At 40.2% G+C, this 26,406-nt stretch overlaps 1 protein-coding gene across 1 annotated transcript in view; it reads right to left on the reverse strand.

The window, feature by feature from the left end:
• Window positions 1–2,059: 2,059 nt before the first annotated feature.
• Window positions 2,060–26,406, reverse strand: part of pcdh11 (protocadherin 11) — a 127,641-nt gene continuing 103,294 nt past the window's right edge. Inside the window, exon 4 of the mRNA XM_073486559.1 lies at window positions 2,060–2,517. Within this exon, the coding sequence (XP_073342660.1) occupies window positions 2,060–2,517 (458 nt within the window). The remainder of the gene's footprint in view (window positions 2,518–26,406) is intronic.

Below are 26,406 nucleotides of genomic sequence, written 5' to 3' on the forward strand. Positions count from 1 at the left end.
TTCCCTTTGATATGCGCTCCTTTTGATGAAATATGTATTGTTTATACCATTTGGTCTGACTACAATAATGAAATGAGATGAAAAGTGATAGAGTGAAAAAATACCAAATGAGAAGAAATTGGATTCCCAAACAGGGACATTTTCATCAACGAATGTTTATAGGAGGATTTATTTAAGTTGCTTGTTTTGAATCAATTTCATTTTCGTAATTGACCGAGGTGAAATTGAATTGCCCCTTTTCCGTGTCCTTGACACTCCGTCTCTTTAAGTGATCATTTTACTGAGTCTCAGATTAATCCTCTTTATAATGATAAGAGTCCTGACCCTAAGTATTAGAGAGAATAGGTGTGGTAGCTAAGAGCATGCAAACACAATTTGCCTCGCACCTTCCCTCGAGAATGCCGAGTTGCATTATAGATTTAGGCCTGTTCCCAATTTGCAAGATGGTACACGAAAATGAATCACATGAATCATATACCTTATGATGTAGACACCTGGCTTGGATGTTACTGGAAAGAAAAATGGATATCAGCAAAGTCACTTATTGCTGTAGCAATAGATTATACTGCACCCAATCTGTTACAGCACCAAGTTAGTCTGAAGTAGTTATCATCATCAGTACGATTTACACACACAGGCACCGAAGCAGCGTGTGTGTGTGATGAAACCACGGTGAGGGGCAGCCTGCAGGGAGGTCCTTTTTAAATAGTGCCAAGGCCTGTAACTGCAAAAATAACACAGAGATCAATAATTTAGTTTGACTCAGGGCCCTCAAGAAATTCTTGCACCCTGGTCTGTTATTCCAGCATAGTATAAAGCTGATAATTGAAACTTTGCACTCAAAGTGAGTTGTATGAAAACACAGAATAGTGATTAACTGAGGGAACAGTAGGTGTTTATAATGATATAATGAGAGGAGAGCGAGCGTAAAAAAAAGCTGCTATTTTCCATGTCACCTTTCTTTTGCCACTGCATGTTTCTGGCGAACCAAAGGAACCATTCCAGATCTCCTAACAACAATGAGGATAGCTACTGAGATCACACATCAAAGTAATTAGACTGAGAATTTCATTATTGGCTCCATGGCTGTTATCATGTGAGTGTTTCTGAGCAGCAAAATGTGAAAAATAGAAACAAAGAGAAGGAAACAAAGGGTACGTTTCCAAAGCGCATCTGCCTGCGCCTTTCAAGGCTAAGCTACCGAGATAGTAAGTGAACATTTTCTTAATAGAGTTGGCAGAGATGGAGCGACGACCATATGGAAAACATCTTGGGTATGTGTATGTTTGTGTAAGCAGGAGGGTTTTTTTCTGTTATAATTTGTGTACTGGTCCATGGTGAAAATGTAGAATGCAAAAGATTACCGGTGTTATCTACCATTGGCCTAGTTATGCTTTGTAGACTTTTTTTTTTTTTATCCTTCTGCAGTCCCCTGACCAAAATAGACTTCTGAAAAACGTTCAGGCAAGACAAAAGAAATATCTTCCACCACCAAAGGAGTTTGTGCTGCGTGTTATACAGAGCAATACTTCACTAGAACTTTAACAGAAACACCATCCACTCAGAGCTCATAATTAACATTTAGCCCAATTTAGCTCACTCAACACAAAGTACTATATTTTGCATGTTTTTCTGCATGAGGAAATGGTCTTTAAGGACGCAGTTCCACAAAGCTGGGCCCGAGGAGCTTGAAGCGTACATTGCCCTTTCACTAAGCAAACATCACCAAACTGAAAGCAAAACTTCTTTTTTTCAGTGATGGAACTACTTTGGTATAGAACTACCTTGATTTATTATACATGGGCCTGCTATGTTAAGACTTATATGTCCTTTCAAATGCTTTAACTGTCAGACCGATCCCGTATGATTTTGTCTGAACAATGCCATCATGATCAAATCCTCTCTCACATGTCTTCTTTAGTAATAATGAGCTGGAGCTGGTTAAAGTTCTTCATATTTATGCATACCTCCACACGTATGCATACGTACTGATCAATAAGTCGCTGACAAGATACCATCTATGTATAGAGTCAGGGCGATGGAGATCTGTCTTTAACTTTTACAGCTGGTGCTCATGTAAGAAAGAGCCACTGCCCCCGCCAGTGGTCTGCTCCGCGGGGGAGGAGAAGCTCGCCAGTGGGATGACCTTGACGGGGTCCTCCTTCTTACTGCAGTGTCTATCCAGGGTGTTGTAGAACTGCGGCCGGTTGATCCCTTTGTCCAGTTCATCTTTTCTGGGCACGGACCGGCCCAGGGTGTGGCGACCATCCATGATCCCCATGCTGCCCATGGTGGCTTTGGCTCCCCGGGCACAGCTCTGCTGGAAGCCAAAGGAGGGCATTGTAGCGGTGATGGCGGTGGCAGTAGGGGTGGAGGTGGGGCTGTTGCTACTAGGACTCTGGAACTGGGCCAGGGCTGGGGGCATCCAGCAGCTGTCGGAGTGGCCCAGTATCAGACACTCCTGGGTACAGGTCTCAGAGGCCTCAGCCAAGGCTTTCTGCAGGTTCACCTCGATGGCTGCAAAAAACAGAGAACAACACAGGTCAAAACATACAGAAGTGCAGCTGGAATGTGAAGCTGTTACCGCGGCGCTGTAAAACCACTGAATGAACTCATGAATCATAATGTAAACAGAAGAAAGTTGTCGCCTTATCAGTGGTTGACCCACAAAATGTCAGCCTTTTAGCGAAATGAAAGTCAGTGATAAATGTTTCATTTCATCTTGTAATGAGAAAAACACCAGCCGAGCATTTAATTTCCACTGGTATTCCCATGACTCTGTCTGTTTACCTACAATATGCAAGGAATTCCCTGTAGCTTAATTAGAGTTTGAAAAAAAAATGTCTTGCTGTTTGCGTCTCGGATTGGCTTTACAGTATTAAATATTTAATGAACGTCGTTACAAAGCATTGTTTATTTTAATCACTGTCAATGTGGCACACCTTAAAACCCTTCTGATCTTTCAGAATCCAAAATACATCTGGTCAAATAAGAAAACTAGGTAGAGAAAAACCATTATCCTAGGATCCTGTGAGCATCTTTAGCATCTACAGGTGCAGTTAATTAGTGTGGTTAATTGTGGCAGCATTTAAGTTACATGCATGGAAGGGAAGGGGGGAAAAAAAGAAAACTAGAATACTGAATAAGGAGGCGACTGGGCAAGGCTAAGCACTCAAACTATCTTATCTCATTATCCCGGCACTGACATCACATGTGAAATGAGTCTGGGATGAGGCCTCAGCATTGAGCCTCAGCAATAAAGCCTGTCAAGCCAGATAATTAGAATGTAAAACAGTGTGCACCAAGGCAACCAGGAGCCCGCAGTGTTATGTTTCCTAGGACATGCAAAGGAAAGAGGGGTCCCCATTCAAACATCACATCACTCCTCTAGGCTTCAGCTGCAAGCTGTCATGTAGAAATTATTTAGTATATTTGCATAAGTAAGAATGCTATAAATAATTAAGCAGTCTTAGACCCTACTACACAGGGACGACTATTTCCTTCATGCACACAAGATCTGCATGCCCTGTGTGATTCTGTTCAACAGAAATCTGCAAATCTTCCTGCTACCTCGTATATTGTTTTATGGCATTCTACAAAATGAAAATGAATATTCTGATTAGCCTCCGTTAGTGATACAGGTCCAGCCTCCCAAAACTATCTAGACTGTCGTATAACGGCTCAATGCGCTCACTTTTTTTTTGTATTTCTGTACCACAGCAGATTGAATAGCACAGCGTCAACTTTAATTATGAGAGCAGTGTCTGAAAATGAATCGCCTGGTATAAATTGTGAGGATATATTTGGAGCGCTCACGTGGAGTCAAATCTGTCCTCTCCATATTGAACTGGAGCCTTGGAGCAGGAGTGTATAAATCCCCTGGGCGGTAAATGTGTCACCTTTCAGAGGGTCACTAACTTCATTAAGGCAAAAATGGATGCTGCTTTCTCATTCTCTGAGCTAGCACAATAGGGCCGAGCCAAGTCTCGGCCGTGCCCTGACTCAATCTCTCTCTGAGGGTTTTCTGCTGGTGGTAATGCCTTTTCAGGGGTACTGCCGTTTTTTTGATGAGGTAATGCTGTTAGCATGAACTCTTTATTCCAAAAGCGTGCACCGGGACACACAAATAAAAGTTACTGGCCCGGACAGAAGCGCACATTCAAACGTGTGTCTTTGCCAGATTTCCTCCCTCCACTTCAACTTGAAATGATCAGTGCAGTCATAGCGTACTTTGCAAATGAAAGGTAGTGTGTGGCTCTGTGACTTCACACAGCTTGAACTCACAGCAGTTCTGTGTCAACAGCCTTCAGTGCCTCCAAATTTTGTATGCAATATTTCACATCTAGCCTCTCCAAAAGAGATGGGCCTGTACTATTTTCTATTCCAGTGGGATAGTTTGGATAGGCGGTGGCGGGCTTGGGAGGGTGGGAGCACGGCTTGAGTGATGTCGCTGACAGCTCTGGCTGCTTTCGTCAGCTCGAGGTATGCCGCAGCCTGCTTGTGATGCCGCTGTCTTTTGTATTCAGGGGAAACAACTGTACCCCGCGGAGCTTTCGGGAGGAATCACACATCACTGACGCCAAGGATCCCCTGATGCTGAGAACATTCTTTTCTACTTTCGTTCAAGGAAATTTGAATGGCAGACAAGTGGGGATAATGGCAAACAATTGGGTTTAATAGACAGCACGACTGGGATCAGGCCTACTGTTCTCATTTGAGATGATTCATCTACACTGAGCAGTGGTGATGTGCTTGAGACAAAACTGTGATACCTATTTAGATACTCTGTAGACTCGACTGAAGAGCTAATATGAGCTCCCCTAAACCTCAAAAACTGACTACTGTTGACTCTAAAAAATTAATTGGTATTCATTTCTGATTCAAAACAGCCTGCAGGCTAATTTGACTGCTCTGTCATAAAGTAATCTATTATCCATGGTCTTGTTGTGTATTTCTCGACACCCCGCAGTGCCACGGTTCTGTTTTTTTTTAGTTGATCTTATGGTCATACGCAAGGTCAATAGCAGCAGTAGCCTAAAGCAATCTTGTTCTGCAACATCAACACATCCTTTGGCCGGTCGCGGATCGAACACCGCTGCATCCACCTTCAGCCGACCTTCCATTCGTGTGGTCAAACATTACAGCTTGTATAAACACCGGACATGTGTAAGAGAGAGGTATGAGTATCCTGCACGGCACGCAAAGGATCACCATAAAATGTTTTTGCACTGAAGCTCAAAACTGGACAAATGAAAGCGTATAAATTCGACTGCAGACACGGTGAGTTAACGTGGTACACAGGCTTTATCAGGTGAGTACTTTAAATTACAGGGGGTTGTATATGGAGGACCGAAATTGCCAAAATAAATAAATAAATGGCTCGATAAATAAATTAATATAATGCACCAAAATAAAAAATAATGTAGGCATTAATTCATTTATAATAATAATAATAATAATAATAGTATTTACATAAATACATAAATGAATATTTCAGTTTAAATGTGTGTTTATTTACCTTTGAATTAATTTTCCTATTATTTACTTTATCCATTTTATATTTTTTATTAGAAATATACATTTTTGTCACATTTCATACATTTTTGAATGCCTACATTTATTTTTAATATTGTTTTTGTACATTTAACAGCATATGAATCTATTCATTGAGTCATTTTTTTTATCTTAAATTTGATTTTGGCATTCAGTCCTCCATAGCTGGACATATTTTGAATACCCGGGATATTTTGAAGTCCCATCCAATTCAGTAGCCCTATAAAACGTTTGATACGTCTTTTTCTTTTCTTTTTGTTGTTGTAAGCAGAAAAAAATAAAAATAAAATTGATCACATCAACATTATCACATAAAGATAGCTCAGTCTAAACCACACACATGAGCCTGCAAAAAGCTGAATAAAAGCCTTTCTGAAACCTCTTTCCTTGCAAGTCCATTGTACTGGATTGCATTAGAGTGAACATATTCCACTTGTATCCACCCCTGTTCAAAAAACATTGTATAATATTCCAATCAGCTGGCGTGCAGATGATTCATCGATAATAACGTCCTTTTAATGTGCAGCTTTGATTTTGAATCATCCCAGAACAAAAACTAATGCATTCCTGATGCACCAGCAACGACAATTTGCTACAATGTGGTGAATGTACTGTAGGATTATTCTACATTTGTTGTGTGTATGGACATACTTGTTTTGGACATTAATACAGGTCGTAATGCTGAAATAATGAGCAGTAATTCAAATGTCCAGGCCCATGCTGCTGCATGCTAATGGTGAGGTTACTGTACACAGTGGGTAATATAAAGATAATTGGTTACATTTCGGCATCAAGGTAATGTTGTAATGATTTGATTAAGCAATGATAAACAGCACAACACTTGTCCCATGAGGTTGTTGAAGATGTCTGGAATGTCGTCATTTTGTACCTAAGTATTATATTTTACCTTTTTATTATACTGGTATGCATTCAATCTCACTTATTTTTTCCCCCCCTGATGGCCATGAAATCCACTAATGCAAATGTGTGCTCTGACAGGCAGAAACACACACACGCACACACACACACAGTTACCATGCATATTACTGAGAAACCCTGATCGGGGCTTCTCAGTACAATAGTATGAGATATTTAACATGACAGTTGATGATATTTACTGACAGAGCTGGTTACATCTTGATGAGCTTCACATTAAGGCCTGCACACATCGTGGTTCGACTTATTATTTCAGCATGCACAAACTCATTATTGCTAATTAAAAGGATAATTGCATGCATCTAGGACATTCAATTCCTCAAACAGCCATCAGGAAGGTGGACTAGGCCCCTGACTCATCCTACAGTGTTAATGACGTGCAGTCTTTTCAATTTTTTAGCCTGAAACGTATATGCATCAAATTTATGTATTGTCAAATGAAAGCTTTATCACCTGCCTCCACGTAAGTATAATGGCCTGATTAAATTATATTTGTTTGCTTTATGTGTCACATGTGTGCTGTGTTATGACTTAAAAGGATCCACGTCTTTCCCATGACAGTTGAAATACTGTAAATCTTCATTTCTTTCCTTCTATTGGACTTTTTTTCAATTTATTGTCTAAGGTTGTGATGCATGGGCTGTCACTATGCAGCACTCTTGTTTTCTTTTCTAACATTCTCTGCAAAGACTCTCAGAGCTCAGAGGTTTATTTCTTTTTTCCACTCACACAACATTTACAAAAGTGCAAAAGTTCATACACATTCTGGAATGTAACTACGCCAAGAAAATAAACCTTTCACCAGCCCCTACAGCTCTTCCCCTTTCAGTGTCAATTAATATGGACTCGACAGGTTTAATGGTGCCAGAAAATAAAAGAAAAATGCAAAGAGGCTTATATTTGGCCGTGTGAGATGTTTAAAATGGAAGAACTTGCCTTCCATCGAGAGTTATAGAACCGTCCTGGAGTGCTACTACAGCTATCACGAGTGCAAAAGTATTATCATTATCATATTATGTGTTCTTGTGTGAATAGGAGATGAGACGAGAGAGAGAGAGAGAGAGAGGGAGAGAAGGTGCACGAGCGCATGTCTTTATTTCTGGAAGGGAGACCAAAAGACAGAAACACAAGAATGTGGAAGATTCTTTCAAACAAATAGAATCTCAGTAGGAATAATTGAGTTTGTAATTACCAAGACTTTATCACTTCACTCGGCCTTACACTCACTCCAAACGTACAATCTGGATAAGCAAATGGATGGTCATTAATAATAATAGCGCTATTAAAACCCCTTGGTGTTGCACTGAAAGAGAGATGCCATTAGTTTCATCTCAGCTCTGGCAATCATCATTCGAAGGAGAAACTAATGTCTCACTTTCACTGAATTACAAATACAAGACAGCTTGCTTAAATGCTTGATGCATTTCACCATCCCTGCTGCTGACTAGGGGCTGACTATTTGGGATGCACACTTATGACTGATTTATAGTTTTGATGATGTGCGCTCATATATGAATTCATGTCTGGTGTCTGAAGGAATAACAACTATCTGCAACACAAGTCCCGCATATACATTATTTTAACAATGAAATAAGGATATGCAGGCTCCGAGGCAAGGTCTGTGACTTCTCCGTAAAAAGCCTGTCTCTATGGCAATGAGTCTGAAAATTAACTTTTCTCTGCACGTCAGAGTCAAATGCTATTTGGTTTTTCTTTACTTCTATCAGGGAGAGGTACAGTATAATCCCTTAGCGAAGGCAATAAGAGCTGTCATTGTCGCTGCTGACAAGGACATATAGGAGGAAGTAAATATTCCATTGTAGCAGTGAAAACTTGGCATGCTCTTTGGAAAGGCAGCGATCAACTCGTGCTGCAGAGGTCATTGGAGCCATGTAGGAGGCTGACATGTATTAAGATCTATAAGGAGCCGTGCCGGGGCAAACAGCTACTGAGGAATTTTATCAGCAAGATTTTATTTTAGGATGCAGAATGAAACAACTGAAATATCAGTTACACTTTCAGTGAAGCCCATGTCTACAATGCATTATAATGCATTGTGAACATACTTATAATGCGTTGTGATGTGCTGACACTGCAAAATAACCATAGTTATATTGAAGAGCACATGGACGTTCATAATGCTTTATAACATAATCATAACTGATTATTACATCAATACATTACACACATTAGTATAATGGATTTCTCTGATTTTGCGCAGCAGACTTGTGTAAAGTTGGAGTCATACATTCATTGTATGTTAGTATCTGTTAGAAAAGCATTTTTTTTTGGGCTGTTCATTGACTTAATCTTATTTTTTTCATTACTTAAAGGGGATCCACTATGCTTTTTTAATGTTTTCCTTGTCTTCAAGATGATGGTTAAAAAGGTTAAAGTCACAGAACACTACCCCTCAAACGCCCTGCCAGTAGTCCCGCCTTCAAATCAGCGACTTTGTGACATCACACCATGTCACACATTCGCATAATTTATGCAAAGTGAGTAGTTCGGCACGAAAGAATTGATTTGCTCTGTTGTTGTTAGTGGTGCTGGGTCAGGCGTGTGTGAGCTGACCAATCAGACGGAACTGGGTATTTGAGAGGGCGGCCTTAAAGAGACAGGAGCTAAAACAGAACGTTTCAGACAGAGGGGGGATACAGTGCTGCTGCACTGGACAGTATGAGAAAACTGATGTGTTTTTGAGCACTTAAGCATGTACACCTATTCTAGTAGTAACCCCAATAAAATTATGAACCTGAAATTGAGCATAAAATGTCTCCTTTACTGAAAACAGTAACCACTTATGGTGGCTTCTAATCAGCCTGTGATGTTTTATATCTGCCTATTCCTCAGGAATTTCCTTACTAAACTCAATGGCCATTTACAGTCACTTATAATCACATTATGAAAAGTGATTATAATGTGTTTTAAAATGATTATAATGTATTACAACTACAAGAAATTTAATGCACTATGATCCTTGCAAAAATAGTGAGTAACCAGCAATTACGGACTATTGATACCGTACAAAACGCTTTTTTTTATGTGTTATGATTATTGTTAGAAAGCACTGTGAATATTTACGATTGCTTAGAAATATATGTACATTATAGCACATTATAAGTATGTTTATAATGCATTATAGACGTCGGTGTCAGAATGAGTTTTGATTATTGTTACTTTATGTGCATTATAATGCATTATAAGTATGTTCATCATAGTGTCATAATGAGTAATGAATAAGTTATTGCTATAAAGCCTTGTGAATATTCATAAGTTCTTATAACTATGATTGTACAGCACTATACTGTGGGTGCATTATAATGCATTACAAGTATGTTTATGTTTATCACTATAGACATAGGCATTATAAAAAGTATTACCGAAATATCTCCATAGAACCAATCACAATGTTTTGCCGCTTTTCCACCAAAATTAGCGGGTCTACACAGGTTTTTTAAAGGCAGATCAACCAATCAACATCAATCAATGTCTTTTTTCATGATGTTATTTAAAAATGTATACATCGAATTCATCTAAAGTACATATAAGATGTTTTCATATCTCATTAATAACAACAATTTCACGAAGGTTAGGTTGGACTCCTAATTTACCCGTTGGGCCACAGACTAAGGAAAATTACAGCTTAAGTTTACCCAAAACAAGCGACTAGTCTGAGATGTCGCTGGTGGGTAGATATCAAAGATCCTAGCAAAGCAACACAGCATGAAATAAGCCCAGCAGAAACCTTAGATAGGTCAGAGAAGCATGTTTCACTAGATATCTTTAACTGTTACAGTTAAAATGACAACAGACATTAACAAGTATGCTGATTTCCCGTATCTCCGCAATGCAAATCAACTACATGGAAGTGACGTCACTGTGATATATGGTCTTCATCTTATAGCCATTCTCATCAGTGAAATCATGATCAAAGAACCTGGTAATGAGTTACTTACAATAATGGAGTGGTGGATTTTCCCACTAAACCATACATTTCAAAGCAATTCTTTGTAGCTGCGGTACGAAGTGAGATATAAGAAATGCCAAAGCCATTCTTCCTCCTTTTTCTATTTTTTAAAACAAACAATGCCACATGGCGTGAATGGCCTTTCTTAAAAAGGAGACAATGTGACGCAGATAAGAGGGGAGCGAGGTTGTCCATATATACCCTGGACTAATTACTTTTGATGCACTTACTCAGACGCCGCCGAACGGGAGCGGGTCTCTGAGCCACATACGTATTTATCAGCACTTGTGGGACCCATACAGTTCCTCGCCTGTAATCCATCTAGCCTTGTCTGCTCTCGACCCCTTTTGCTTTCCTAGTGTTTGACCCATTGTAGCTGAAAGTAATTGCAGGCAGAAAACAACATCTAATGATTACTTTATCTGGGAGTCTGAGAGAGAGTGAAAAGTCACAGACAGGTACTTTCAACAAAAGGAGGAGGCCTTTTTGTTCCCCACACACAATTTCAAACAACAAAGAATATTATTGACTTGGCTGAGATTAGAACACCAAAACAAATGACAAAGCACAGAGAGAGGACAAAGTGCACAAAGAAAGAAAGGATCCCTTGAACAACCCGATGCCAAGCGCTTGCTTCTTTCTTTTTGTTGCCATTGATTAAAAGTATGTTGTAGGCTGAAGTAGCCATTTCTCCACTGAGAATATACAACACCAACACAATGTACAGACTTAATTTAATGTAAATTCCTTTATCTCAAAGTCACCTTTGTTGTCAGAGGGAGAGAGGAAAAAAACAAAAAACACCTGAATTTTTCATATCGCCTCAGCATAAAATGTTTACCAAAAAAAGAAAGCCCCAGCATCAACAACAGCAATTGTGTGATTTCCATCAACAGAGAGCACAGCTGGGAAGATAGAGCAGCAACAACAGAAGCTTTCTCCTCGACACTTGACTTTTTGTGTGTGTGACATTGGTTGATTACATCTCCTTCATTATGTCTGGACTACTATTGGGCCTCCCCTCCTGAGGACAAGACGCCGGTGTCACCATCAACACAATCAGGCCTGGCCAAATACCCAGCATGGGCCAGATAGATGAGAGGTGCAAACACCATAACAATCTGCAATCAGCGCTCATCACAGTGACACACAGACGAGGAGGAACAGGGTTTCTACAGGGGGTAGAAACACAAGACTCATGCTCTTGTAGATGCACGCACACACACGCGCACGCACACACCAAAGCCAGTGTGAAATCTCATATTTCATCATCTTCTTTGTGAGTCTGCACTCGTGAAAAACGCTGGACGATACTGTGGACACACTCTAGGTGTGCTGTCACTGACAAGGAAGCAATACATAAATGCATATTTATAAGATAAAAAAAAAATTTATATGTGAATCCACCTTAAAATTCATTGCACATGGATGAATGTCTCAACATTTCCATATTGTGTAGATAATGCGAGGTCTGGGAAATGAAAATAAAAAGCGTGGCATGAAAGGAAGGAAGTGAAAATATTTTAGAGGGATTAAGAAAGAAAGGAAAATAGACTGATTAAGTGGGACCTGACAAAGCTGTCTGATATTTGCAAGGAGATTGGATTGTTCCAGCCGGAATACTATCTAAACAACCATGATTTTTGGGAGATGACTTTGATCTAAAAATGTAAATGTCACTTATGACACTCATAGCTTTCCCTTTAAAATCAAATTAGAAGCTGATTTGAAGCATAAGCGGGCCCTCAAAGAATTAAACCTGTTGAGTTAGGAGCCGGTAGAAAATACCGGATGTGTTCGGATATATTAAAAGACGGGGCCTCTGTTTTGCATGATGGAGGAGAGACTGGAGAGACAAACTGTACAGGAGCCGCCATTGTGCTACATCCTGTGTCATGTAACAAGCAAATTCATCACGCTGACCCATTGCCCCCAATTATTATGGAAAACAAGAATGAATCAAATTAACATTGAAGAAGCTCTCGGATCTGGCAGCCCGTCTGTGTAGCCGATGGATTCAGCAGGAGGAGAGGAGAGGGTAATAAACAAGGTGCCACTGCATATGCTATATATCTTGCAGTCATTGATGATTAGCTCTGTTTTCCCTTAGCCATACATTACTGTTATTGCCTCCATGGCCAGGCAGATAGGAAGTGGATACAAAGGCATCGGGAAGCCCATCTTTCAACGGATAACTGGCAGGCTGAAAACCACTCAGCACCGGCGGTGGCGGCGTGATTTCAGTGCATGAGTGATCTGGGCATGCTGAAAATTGTAATCTCTTATACGGCAGAGCTGAGAGGACGACCTGCTGTACAGTTTGTGTTGCCTTTTTTTTTCAAGGGTGTGTTTTTATTGTGCAGTGGGGAATTTTTCTGAGTGAAATCATTTAGTGTAGTCACAAAAAGGGAGTCTCTCTTCAGATGTCAACAGGCTCAAGTCTCAGTGTTTTGTCCTGTGAAAGTGTGTAATCTATACGAGGTGTCGGTGTCAGGAGCAAACACTCATGCTTTTCCTCTTCTGTTTCCTTTTCTTTCCCCATCCTCAAAATACTTTTGAGGACAGCTTAGGCATGAATGCAGACTGTGTACGGTATTAGTCACGGTCATTAGCGCTGAGCAAACTTATATTTGCAGTATCAGTGGGTAGTGTAGCATGGTAAAGGTTTTAGTATGAGGGGCAGACTCTTCCAGATCCCCCCGTGCATGTACACTTTAAAGGTTTTCCTTTTCCGGAGCGCCACAGACCCTCCTCCGGGGACAACTATTAATTTTTCACCGAAACCTCCCTTGAATAATGAATTCTGTCCTATTTATACGCTGTGATAAGTCCACTGAATGTCTAAAAAGGGGTTATCATGAAAAGGGTAAGGCTTTCAGAGAAAGACCGGTTCCTGCTTAACATGTTTAATTCATCCGCGTCGCCATGTTCTTGAAAGCAGACAAAAAGTCAAATAATGTATCGCTGGCAAACATGAAAGCAGACACAAGCGGCACATTCAATAAATCACAGCTTTTACTTTTACTGTTTTGATGTTGACTGTCACAATCCTCCACCCAAACACCAGCCGCTGAAAGTTCAGATATATGCCTTTTCCTCCTCAGGGCCCTGCTGACAGATATGCTCTCGCTAAAATCACAGAGGTACTCAGTGGCTTGTGTTAATGTTTCTGTCACTGCGCACTTTATTTGGGGTGTGCTGAGTGCAGGCATTGTCAACTAACGTTCAACAACAGCAGGAGCGACAGATAGAGACAGACACTCGGAGGGAGACAGAGAGAAAGAGAGTGTGTAAAATGGCAGATGCATGAACACAAGCAAAAAAGGCGTTAAGTGTAGCCTATAAATAATGCAGCAAAACACAAACATGTTTCAAGATCTGTGAAGAAATAGAATCAAGTGATAAACATTTTTGATACCTAAAATAATGCACTGCTTAAAATAACTGTTGCTGTAGTGATTTCCTCACTTTGCCTGTTTGTGTCGGCACTTTCATGGACCAAAGCATTCATCACAGTTTTCACTCTCAGACCAAATAACCATATTGCCGTCTCTTCATAAAAACTATTACCCTCACATAAACACTTAAGTGATGTTGCAGCCACTCTCGCCAATATCACACAGCGCTTTTGACTCTGGCACATAATAAAGATGTGCGGTGATCTTATTCAGTGTAACTCAAGAATTTTAAGACGATGTATAAATGTAAGTTTTAAGTCCATTAAGTCGCTCACGCTTGAACTCACTTTTGGAAGTTATGGACTAACTGAGGACTAAATGAGCTGCACCATTGCCTAGAAAAGGACACATCTTTGAACATTGATGAAAACCAATGATGTAATGTAACTAACTACATTTACGCAAGTACTGTCCTTAAGTGTAATTCTGAGTTACTTGTACTTCACTTGAGTATTTCCATTTTCTGCTACTGTATACTTCCACTCTTCTACATTTTGGAGGCAAATAAAGTAAATAAATATATAATATATATATATATTATATATATATAATAATAAATATATAATATAATATTTAATATTCTATTTTTATATTTATAATGAGTCCAACGGTGTTATATGAGTACGATGCTAGAGCAAAGGACACCTTTTCAAAACCTGGTACCTACATTACCCTTCAATGCAACTCGACCAATCATTGACATCACTGTCATCACAATTTATCAGATGCCAATTTTTAGGCAGCTTCCTCACAAGTCACAAAAAGGTTTTCTGCTACCTTTTTCACATAATGCAGTAGTACTCCCCATTAAACACACTTTACTGTGTACAACTGGAGGAATTACACTTCAACTACACTTACTATCAGATACTTTAAGACTTTTACTCAAGTGCTATTGTCAAGTGCTATATATTACCAAAGTGTTGATGAAGGTTCTCAGTCATCCAGGTCATGGTAATGCTAAGTGCTATATCATAGGCAACTGGACTTTCAGTTTTTCTTGAAGACCCACAAGTGGCCCTAATGACTCTGTCCTTAACGACTCGGTAAAGACACTTCCACACAGGGTTTAAAAGCCTGCAACTCCCCTCCAGTTAGTAAGAACTGAAGAAACCTCTTGGATGAGAGGTGAAATGCCTTCAAGAAACAGCCTATGATACAGCACTGAGAATAAGTATTACCAATTTTAACGGGATATATCACTTTTACTCCAGAATGACTTTTGGGTACTTTTTACAATACTGTTTAAGACATTTTTGATATAAACGACACAACTCAACAACAAATATCTTTAAATGCAATTGTAACTGAATTTAATCAAAAAAACAATATTCCAGCCCTAACCTATGACACTATTTAACAGTTAAATTAAATGTATTGATTTTTTGATCTACTGTGATTTGCCCTGTACTGGCAGCACCCAGAAGAATCTTCCATTTTTTTGTAATTAGCATGTAGTTAGTTAGGATTCAGCTCAGCACTACTTATACTGAGAAATGATTTGATTTGCTAATTATATTATGCTATAATAAAGAATTGGACATATAGCTCCTAAGAATTATTAATTTTATTCTGTTGTTATATCTGTTGTTATATCTGAATTTACTTTCATTGTTTTGGACCTAATATGAATATGTCATATACCAGCTCCTCTTTGGCTTCTAAACTAGAAAAAAAAAAAGAATTATAATAACATAAAAGGGTAAAAGTAGAAAGTAGGTTCGCTGAATGTGCTCCGTCTGTGATGATGAAGAGAATGCTCCAGTGGCTACAACAGTCCACAGAGAAGGAGACAGTGAAAATAGCCATGCAACTACTTTGCTCTAGAGACAGCCAGCAACCCATTGACCTCGGTGTCTTTTATGCTGTTTAGCCCAGAGCGCTAACTATCAGATATTAACACCCCACGTCTTTGATTTTGTGTGCCTGTCAGGCCCTGAGGACGCTTGTATATATTGTCCCGGGGTGCCATCCTCTTTGTGTCAGTTGTTTCATCCTCCTCTAACACGACAAACACCCACAAAGAGGCAAGGGTATGTCACATTTCCTTTGCCTGGCTTCTGGTATCGACTCTAATGTTGACATGTCTTAGCAGAGCCTGGGGACGGCGTGGAGAGAGAGGAAGTTGGCAGAAAAAAAAGGGCCCTAAATGTCACTAACATGTCCGGGTGTTTGTAGAATTGCGGGAGAAAATTGCCCGGGCTCCTGACTCACCGCCGCCGCTACCACCACCGCCACAACTGCTGCTACGATGACATCACTACAGCCAATTTCATCCTGCAGTTTATTTCGAGCTGCTGTGTTTGTGTGTGCATGCACGCCTGTGTGTGCGTGTGTGCGAGCGAGTATGTGAATATGTGACAGAGGGAGAAACAGGCTCGCTCTCTATGTAATTCAGTGTGTGAAGGCACCAATACCCATCTCTATGATAATTTCCTATTCACTATGAGCAAAGACAGCAACACTGATACAATTCATTTCCCCTTTATTAACTGGTGCGGAAATGTTGGGCCCCGCAGAAGTGACTTCTGAAGTCTTTCGGGGCTGAAGGGTGGCAGAGTTTGTTTTACGGGTGGGAGGAGAGAGCTACTAGTACAGGGGAGATGATTTTGGAAGCCATGCATCCATAATAGTGTATTTGCCAGAGACAGGATGCTCAGTTTCCATGAGCATTTAGTCGCCAGTACATGAGACCCTGGGTCAAAGCCAATCAGTTCAGATGATACACTTGCCCTGTGCAAGAAAATAAAAATGGCTGCCCACCTCTCTAAACCTCTGGCAAAGTTCGATATCATATGTCTTGTCTGCATTACTTGTTTGAGTTCCACGTGTGACATCCAGAGCAAAGTCCAGTCAATCACACTGACATTCAATTCACTGGAATTGATGATATGCCACCAGTCTGGCATTTTTATCTTGTGCTGATGCCCTCTTTATTTTTTGTCATCCCTGACTCTTCCTCTCTCCACTCTGATATTGCTAATTATTTCAAACTATCAGGTAGACAGTTTCAATTTCAATTAAATCTCGTCTTCTCCCCTGACCTTGGGGTGGGGAACGGGGTTGTGCTCTCAGCCCAGGAACAGTTATGGGTGCCATTTAAGAAGAAATTTAAACTCAATTTTAGCCTGACTTCGGAGAATACACGCTGCGTTCACCCTTGTCAAGACACAAGTGTGCTCCTTATATGTATTCCAGTAACACACTTAATGTGATAATTGAAAGGGGCCCAATTAAAGCTTAGAGGCATAACTGGCTACTCCGATACACCCTAGGGTAGCTGTGAAGGACAGATTTACAGCCATATGCAGCTAATCTAGCTGTCTAGTATGGGTTATGAATCTTAATGCAGCCATGTTACGATGACACATTGGGTGATAGTAGTTTACCAACACTATTCTCTGCTTTCAGCGGGGTAAATGTAGCTGTAAAATGGCCGCTGTAGGTGCAGTGTTCATAACAATGTATTGCAATTAAGTTGTGCAAAGTAGCTTCACAATGCCATGCAGGTAAATGAAATAGTAGCTCCTGCTGCAAGAAACAAATAAATAAATAGAGGGCACCATGTATGTAAGAAAAACAATTACGTGATATTGACAGCGAGTGCAATCAAAGGCTCCCCTGCCAGACTCAATGAGGTGCCAATCAACTGAGTGTCTCTGCCTCATGTTGCCGCCGCCGCCGCCGCCGCCGCTGCTGCTCCTGCCTTTCATTTTAGAGTCAGAGGAGATTCTGCCGTGGTGAATCATCAGTCAATAGCTCAGAGCTGATGGTTAATGCTGATTGATGACATTCACCCAACCACCACCCTCCCACCCCCCTCCCCAACATTATCTGCAATAAACAGTCAGGGTGTACGCAAAAAAAGGAGGGGAAATCAAGAGGAAATGAACATGCTCGGTCCAAGCTTTATTATTATCATTAGTACTACCACTGCTATAGTAGTAGTAGTAGTAGTAGTAAAAGTCTTGTTTAACATTGTTCTGAACTAGCTTTAAAGCCTTTGTCACTATGTTTTGATGTCTTTATTGTTTCCCTTCCCCAGAAACTGCTTTCTCATCGAATGTTACGAAAGGTCGTCCATGATTGATTCAAGCCATAATTAAAATGATTATTAAAATGAATGATAAAGCACCAGATGCTTTCCCGTCATTGTCCCGTGAAATAATAACGCAAATTAGAATGTCATTCAAAGCATGGCATTGGCCTACACAATGCACAGACCCTGAATAACGGTTTTGTGTGATTAAAGCGATTCTATCGAGCGAGACATTTCTTTCCTCTTGCTCTACCTTCCCCTCCACCTGTGTCGGCCCGCTTGTGACCAGGAAATGAGAGGACGGGATCACTCCTCGACAGCAAAAGTGATCACTTCAGTGGAAACATCTTAACGTGAATTTATGTGAAACACGGCAACAGTGAGCTGAAATAGGCACTTCCTAACCCAGAAATGTCAAGCAGGAGGAGGCACACTGAAGCAAAACATAGCTATGATATTGAATTGGCTAGAAGTGTCACCCGTAGACATAAAATAACATTATTTTCTCCCCCTCCTTCTGTCTTTGCCTCCACTTTCCCGCTACCTCTTGTTATTCCTCCTCTTATACGCTCTCTTCTCGCTGTTTGTCTGTTTGTTTTTCAGATTTCATTCTCATCTTGCGAGGACCGGTTCAGGTATTCTCCTTTATTATTAAAGCACACGGTGGATCAGGCTACTTCCTCTGCAAGCTGCCCATACAACAAGAAAAAGGCATTAGGGGATGCAGTCTAAAGACCAGACTTTATGTTCTCCTGGTGATGGTTTCCTACGGCTGCTTTTGTAGAGTTTCTTTTATTGTCTCTCTCCCACTCCTCACCCTCAAATCCGCTCTTGTTTACAGTGGCCTCTTATTTACAGAGAGTCCACATATCCAAGTCAGACTTAAGAAAGGCTGGGTGCTAACCATCCATCTCCTTGACAAGGAGAATAAACCAATTTTCTAATTTGCAAGCATATGACCCCAGTCGTTTCTATTCATAATTCATTATGGAAATATAATCAGACATCATACCTCAGCTAAGACAACACTGGGCTGCAGAGGTGGGATATAATGAAGTACAAGTACTTTGTTACTGTCCTTTGTTAGCAGTATCTTTTACAGTATCTGTACTTTACTTGAGTATTTATTTTTCGGACAACTTTTTACTTATACTCCGTAGATTTTAACACAAATATCTGTACTTTCTCCTCCTTACATTTTCAAAACAGGCTCGTTACTTTGGCATTAATACATCTGAAGGGGATTATTGATTGTCGTCGACGTAAAAGACGTAACAAGACAGAAGCGAACAGAGAGGGACGATCCTGCCCTCGTGTGTTTTCTCATTTTCTACCCAAAACAACGGTGACACAACACGGCAATCAACTTTCTTTCTGGTGCGTTTACAAACAGCTCAGACCACTAGTACACCCGGGGGGGAACTGGGGGGTGGGGTGGTCCCCCCTGGTGCCCCCATGCTCGAAAAAACACTTCCAAAGTGCCATCTCGGATGCCCCTATGGTAGATAAAACATGATAATGCCCTGTCTTCACTATATGCATTATATATCACGACTTTCCACCACACACGACTGGGGCCCTTTTTATTGTTTTTAACCCCTGCCACTAAAACATCCCAAGTCTGGCATTGGCTCAGACAAATTTTACTGATTCTACCTTTAAGTTAAACAGTCTTTGAATTGTATGACTATGGCGTGAGGTTCAATGTCCTTTAGACGGATACATTTTATACTTTGAGTACATTTCACAGCCTGCACTTTCTTGCTTTTACTTGAGTAAAGAAGTTGAATCAGTACTTTTACTTTTATAAGTCTTTTTTTAACACAGGATGAGAGTGTACATTTACTACCTCTGATGAGATGTTAAAAAAACACACCATATTGCATAAGAGACCTTTAAACAAACTATCTGCACAGCTGAAACAATCTCAACAACGTGCTCAGTGCTTAGAGACTGCGAAGAATATGTCGGATCCCATCCCCTTCATTTCAATTGCTCTTTGATTCATATAGGTCTTTAAAGAGCAAGGTGGGACAATTACCATTTAAAGTGGTTAACATGCCCCAGCTGGTATCTCTTTCCATTTTCATACGAAACATTGTTCACTTTCACTATTAAACATGTTGAGAGCACTTCTCTGGGTTCTGCTGGGCTATATTTTACGTCTTAGCCGTGAGTAGCAGCGATAAACACACTGAAAGCTCCCAAAACCCAAGTGGCAAGAGGGGAATAATCATTAAGAAACAGCTTCCTGGAAACACTTTCCCGTCAAAAACAATTATCAAGAAGTGAAATGCTATAAGGAACAAATCACAATGTGATTCCATATACGACACTTAACTCCTCGTCTACTCCTCGTTCAGACCGCACTTCCCAGAGAACACAACAAAGAATTGTAAACTCTACTGGCAGAAGAAGAAAGGGTATTAATTTTCCAACCTGGAAACTGGAAACTGAAAAAATACCTGTGAAGTGGATAATTCTGTCTGGGGGAGACATGTATTTTCCCCTTCCTTGAGTCAACACAACTTCTTTTGAGGTGTGCAGCGATGTCTGTATGTGCCTGATAAGTCTCTTATTCTCAGCAAAGAGTAATTTGCAAAATGCAGACGGCTGTACACAGACTCTCCACATTGTTAATTAAATCATTCTGCCTTTGATGTTTTCTCAGGTTTTAATGGGAAAATAACAAAATTAAATAGGATGCTGTCTTCCCTCCTTGTGAAAAGAATGATCCATGGATGGTGCATCAATTATTGAAGCTGAAATACTGTAAATAAATTAAATTAACCATAAATAAAACTGCATGACTTCCCGCTGAAAGCAAAGTATTGTTTTTCTTCAGAGCTGTCAAGGCACTGGCATGTGAAAGCAGGCGTATATTATTCACAGTTATTTGCACCTTATACCTGTTGCCAAATGAACATTGGCCATATGGTCAGGCAACAACCAAAACGGTTGTCTCACATGAATGAAGTGTTGCTTTTTCTTCTCACCTTATTTAAAATGTATATGCAAGATAATGATCCAAAGGGGTTGGACCATTTTTCTTTTTTTTTTTTAAAGTTTTTTGTTGAATCCATATGTTCACAGAGACAGTTTTCAAATTCAGTTTTAACATGTACCCATCCATGTACATCAGACCCAGCCGATGAAGCTAATTCAAAGTGAAACATTGAAAAAAAAGAGGTTGCTCAGTTGGGACGGTGGTTTGGAGCCCGATGATTGGGATTATATTCACTAGAATACACCTGTCAGCCTTTTCTCCCCTCCTGCGACCTGCCTCTTAATTTGATCAATAAAGATGAGTTTCTCTCCATAATGAAATTCACACTCAATCACAAGTTTGTCAATTTGCCACCACGAAAGGTCAGGCAATAAAAGGAGATTTTGTTTTCGAGGGGAAAAAAAAGAGGCTGTCTAATGAGTTTACTCTTCCCAACATGGGGCTGCTAAACAACAGCCTTGTGGAAAAAGTATGACGCTATCCATTTTGTTTAGTCAATAACATCCCGGGCCACGAATATGCTGCGAGTAATACATGATGACCTTTGCACTAATCAATCCATGAACACTTTGTGTCTAAAGGGGTAAAGTCTGCAAATCAAGCGGGGAGAGTGTTTTCCAAGTAGGGTCAAGCTGATAGCAGAATATAGCCCCTTAGGTGTTAATGGCAGGCTGATTATCTGAATGGTTAGTGTTTTTTTACCCAGACCTCTAATTACTTCCAAGGCTGGTCTTTGAAAAAGCAATTATGAGCTGCGGCAAACTGTACATCTCACTTTAACGGTCCAATACCTTTGTTATTCATTTGTTCTCATTTGCAAAATATCAGCAATAAGTAGATCAAAAAATAAATAAATAAATCTCACTCTCTTTACAATGAGCCTCCGTCTCAAGTTCCATTCGAAATCAACTGCCTATTGTTATTCACCTTAGCCTGTAATTAAGAATACTTAAGACATTTATACCTGTTATCACTACTAAATAAAGTTAGTTAACTTTTAAAATGCGCAAAATCAAGCAAAAAAGTTCTTTGTGTTAAATGGATGACATATTTCTCTGGAGAAAGTCACTTTTGCTTTAGTTTTGATTTAATAACCCTCAATTTACTGACACATCTACAATGTCAGTAAATGAAATGTAGGGTTACACCTGTTTTTCACTGACAAACGCCTACGATAGTATCAAAATACATGGCTGTGACTTAATTAGGAAAGGTCAGATGTAGACACGAATCCATATGGAAGTCTAAAACATCCAAGTATGTCTTTTTAAATAAATAAATAAATACATAGATAAAAAATAACTTACTTCCTGAGATTTATTCTCAGACAAAGCAAATTTAAAAAATGGGATATGAAATGACTCAAACTGAAATCTATGGTCCTCCTGAATCAAGTCACGTATGTATGTATGTATGTATGTATGTATATGATGCTGACTGCTATAAACAGAATAAATACAGAGAGTCAGGCGCGCCCCAAATTGTACTATGTCTTTCAGTGTTAAGCACATTATGTCAAGTGAGCACATAAGGAAGTCTCAATCATTCTTTGCTTTTATCCACCAGTAGAGGGCACATAGCCTCCCTCAGTGTCTCTTTTCACTGTCTTGCTGTATTGAAAAGTTACTTAAGACCTCACTAATGCTGCAGCTAAGCCCCTTGATGTGCTATTCGGTCTGAGGTACCTCTGCAGGGCTCTCTGTTGCAGTGTGTTAGCAGCAATACATCCACCCAGACATGCATAAACCCCAGCGTCAAAAAAATGTGCAATGGCTTTCTTTAGTGCTCACGAGTCAGAATGTGGATTTTTTTTTCTTTTTTCTTGTAGTCCTCCTTGAACAGTCCCACAAAAGAGAAAAAGAAATGAGGTTATGTTTCGTGCGCATATAGTTGGTTTTAAGGCACTGAGTAGCACGGGCCAGGTTATACACTCATCAGCCTCACACTAACAGAGAGCTTCAATGTCATTTAATCACCCGACTCCGATTTGACACAGAAAGAGCTGCGAGTGAGGTCAGATTATTTTAAACCGTCTTGTAAGATTGCGAAGGTGTGAGGCGCCTGCTTAAATGATGTGTCCTGCTTCTGTCTCGCCACAGATGTCCAAAAACAACTTGACAGCGTGGCCCCACAGACAGGCCCGTGATTAATGATTTGTGACAGCTTCAACGAGCCAGGATATGAACAGTCATCCTGCAGCCATTACATAAGTAGAAACAGCTGTTGTTTCGGCAGAGGCTCTGATTTCTTACTGTACCCGCTCCTCACAGAAGCGTGGCAGGAGAGAGGACCTCCCGTCACATACAAATAGGCTGAACAATATTGTGGAGGCAGCAGGTTTTGTGGAGAGCGAGCAGGTGGCTGCAGCACTGGTTGCAGTTTCACTGGAGCTGGATAAACTCACATTCTGATGGCCAGTCTTCATTGTAGCCCCTAAAATATTGAGACATCACTGACAAAAGAACAAAAAAAAACAGTTCATATTGATGGCTTTGGAGGCTCCTGCCAATGCCTGTTGTGTAATTATAATAGCCTGAATTATATTTGGCGGTAATTCTGCAGCACAGACTATGTTGTGATTAGCATGGGCATGAATGGAGCTAGATTAAACCCAGTTGGAGAATATAGTGAAGGAACTGCAATTAGACACAACATTATTCCTCTTCTATTTGATTCCGAGAACATTGCCTTGTTCTGCCACAATAGGATTTAGATAGTCCCATTGTAATGAAAGCCTGTTTTGAAACCTGGTGAATGTACAGAACATGACGAACCACTTTGTTTCAACGGGACAAAAGACAGGCTTGGCGTGTGTTTTCCAACAATTGGCGTTGCTTGCTATTTCTAAGGCTTTTCTTTTTAGATCACCCCAAAGGCCGCGCAGAGGGGCTTTGTATAGGTGTCCTGAAAACAGTCTGGAGATTGCTTTGTACTGGAGGCACAAATGCCAGGTTGAATCCTTTTGAATAACCATCTAATTTAGTTTGTTACATCATCACTCTTTTATTATGAGCTTTTTATTCAGTTATTGGGATTCAAGAAAAGTACCGCTATTCGCTCCATTTCAAAAATATTAAATTTAGGGCTTAACAATTAAAAAACTCATCAGCCATTGCAACAAAAGGCTGACAGTTTGCCCATTTCTATTGAACTGCATCACAGAAAACTTAATACATATTTTCCAGGAAGGCCACATAACACATCCTGAAAACAATTAACTACTCTTCCCCATTCACCTCTTGTATAATTCTACATCAGGCATACAAGATGTCAGTGTCTGGGCTTGCATGTCTGCATGCACTGTCCTTGCTTAGGATTCAGCAGATGGAACCATGGGATGGAGGTTATCAGCCATCCCATTCCCCTCTGGACTGTAATTCGTTGTCGACAATGTGCTATGGACCCTAAAGGCCCACCATCTGCTTACTTTCGCTCCTTCCAAAGGTGAGAAATTTCAAACCACCACCTGGTTGATGTTTTAGCCACGCGTGACACCTACTCACTTCTCCCCATGTACATATTGTGTAAAAATAGAATGTTTATGTGCAATAAAAGAACATGAGACGTCAAAAGCTAAAGTATAATAAGCTGTGAATTTAGCCATCGACATTGTACAGAGGAATCTCGAACATTAAAGGTGCACTATGTAGTTTTGGAAAATAAATTCAAACTCATAGAGTTTATATTTCAAATATTAATAAGATAATAATTCAAACAATAACATTTATTAGATATTTCCATTATAAACAAGCCGTTTGTTTAATCTGCTTGTTCAGTCATGACAATCAATCATGACTGATGTTTTTCTTGCCCTTTTCCCTCGTTCTCCTATCTTAAAATTTCTCCCCCAAAACTACAAAGTGCACCTTTAACCATAAATGTTTAAAACAAATACTCCATATCTTTCTCCGGGAGTTTTATGAAATGTCACATACTGAATCTGATGTTGTTTTAACGTTATTTGTTTAGAAAAACTATTCAGCATTTAGCTCCAAGTTAATAAACTAAACACATTAATACCAAAATCTCAAATGCATTTAGGGATTTTTGGTACTGATCAGAATGTGCACGATGATTTCTTCAGGACAGAGGTATCATGAACTCCTGACAGAAACGTTAAAACTCCAGCAAGTTACCAAAATTCATACCTGTCCTGAAACCCGCCTAATATTTAACTTTTGATGGGGCAGAACAAAACGACTACATATTTGCAACAGCAGAGCAGGATCGAAATGAAGCAAGTGGCCATATGAAACATGCTCACTCATGCTCTGCTCATTCATAATGTGTCCAGTCATTCATGTTCTGCCCCTCCTCCCACGGCAGCAGACTTGCTCACGGAGGGAAAAAAAGAATTTTCAGGCTCCGAACGGATGTCTTGTTGCTTATGGATCATCACTGTGCTCAGAGATTGCGTTTTGACAAGCAAGCCATCCTTAATCCTTAGTCACATCCAGTTGCCAAGTCAATGTGACCAAAATTCTTCCCTTTGTGTGCGTCTGTGTGAGCACATCCCGGGGAGGGCAGTGGAGTTTACAAACAACATAATAATCTGATCTGTGTGGGAAATGCTGGATCTTGTACAGTGCATTATGCAGTGTAAATAAAAAGTGTCACGATTTGTATTGGAGTCAATTTCGTGATGATGATTATCACCCCACAAGATTTTCAGTATTAACTGGTTGGGAAGACAAAAACGCATTTAAAAACACTTTAGGAATATATGCATATTACAGTTGTTTATTCAGCTGGTCGACTAAATGATCACATAAAAACAGAAAGATCATTACTGGAGTACTTGCAGTGTAATTCTGCGATTTCAGCATTACGGATGAGACACAGAGCATTTCAATAATTCTGAATTTGCTGCACAGATTTTTAAGCAATAAGCAGCACTGTAGGACAACCCCCACCCTCACATCTTTTGGGTTAACTTTTGAATTTATGCAGCTGATTAAGGCTTCCAATTCTGAATACAGCTCATTGAGCAAATAACATATAAAGAAGACCGTGACTACTATAAATGTAGTTTAAAGATGGGACATGTTCCCATGTTGCCACTTTTCTTTTTGCCGAGTTAAGCAGATCTGAAACGTGCGGAAAACAGAAAAGGTGACTTAACAGCTACACGGTGTCCCATGTGTCTCTTTATACTTAGATATTGAGCTTCTATCGCAAGCTTCCTGCCTAACCCTCTATACATCATCAAATTGATCTAGTGAGGAGGATTTAAGCTGGAGCTCGGAGACAGAAATCTCGTTCCAAGGTCAGGCAGTGGGAGGCAAAGGCCATGGGTCACCTGTCTCCTCACACCTGCCCTTGATGTATCCCCAGCCCAATTCCCAGAGGGCCCAAGAGATTTCTATTCTGCTGATGAGTTAAACCTGCCTGAGCCACAGAAATCCACAGGATTTCTATCGGCCGTGTCTGCAGCTGTGTAGGA

The sequence above is a fragment of the Pagrus major genome, chromosome 18 (genome assembly GCF_040436345.1).
Source record: "Pagrus major chromosome 18, Pma_NU_1.0".
In the NCBI taxonomy this organism is placed as follows: domain Eukaryota; kingdom Metazoa; phylum Chordata; class Actinopteri; order Spariformes; family Sparidae; genus Pagrus; species Pagrus major.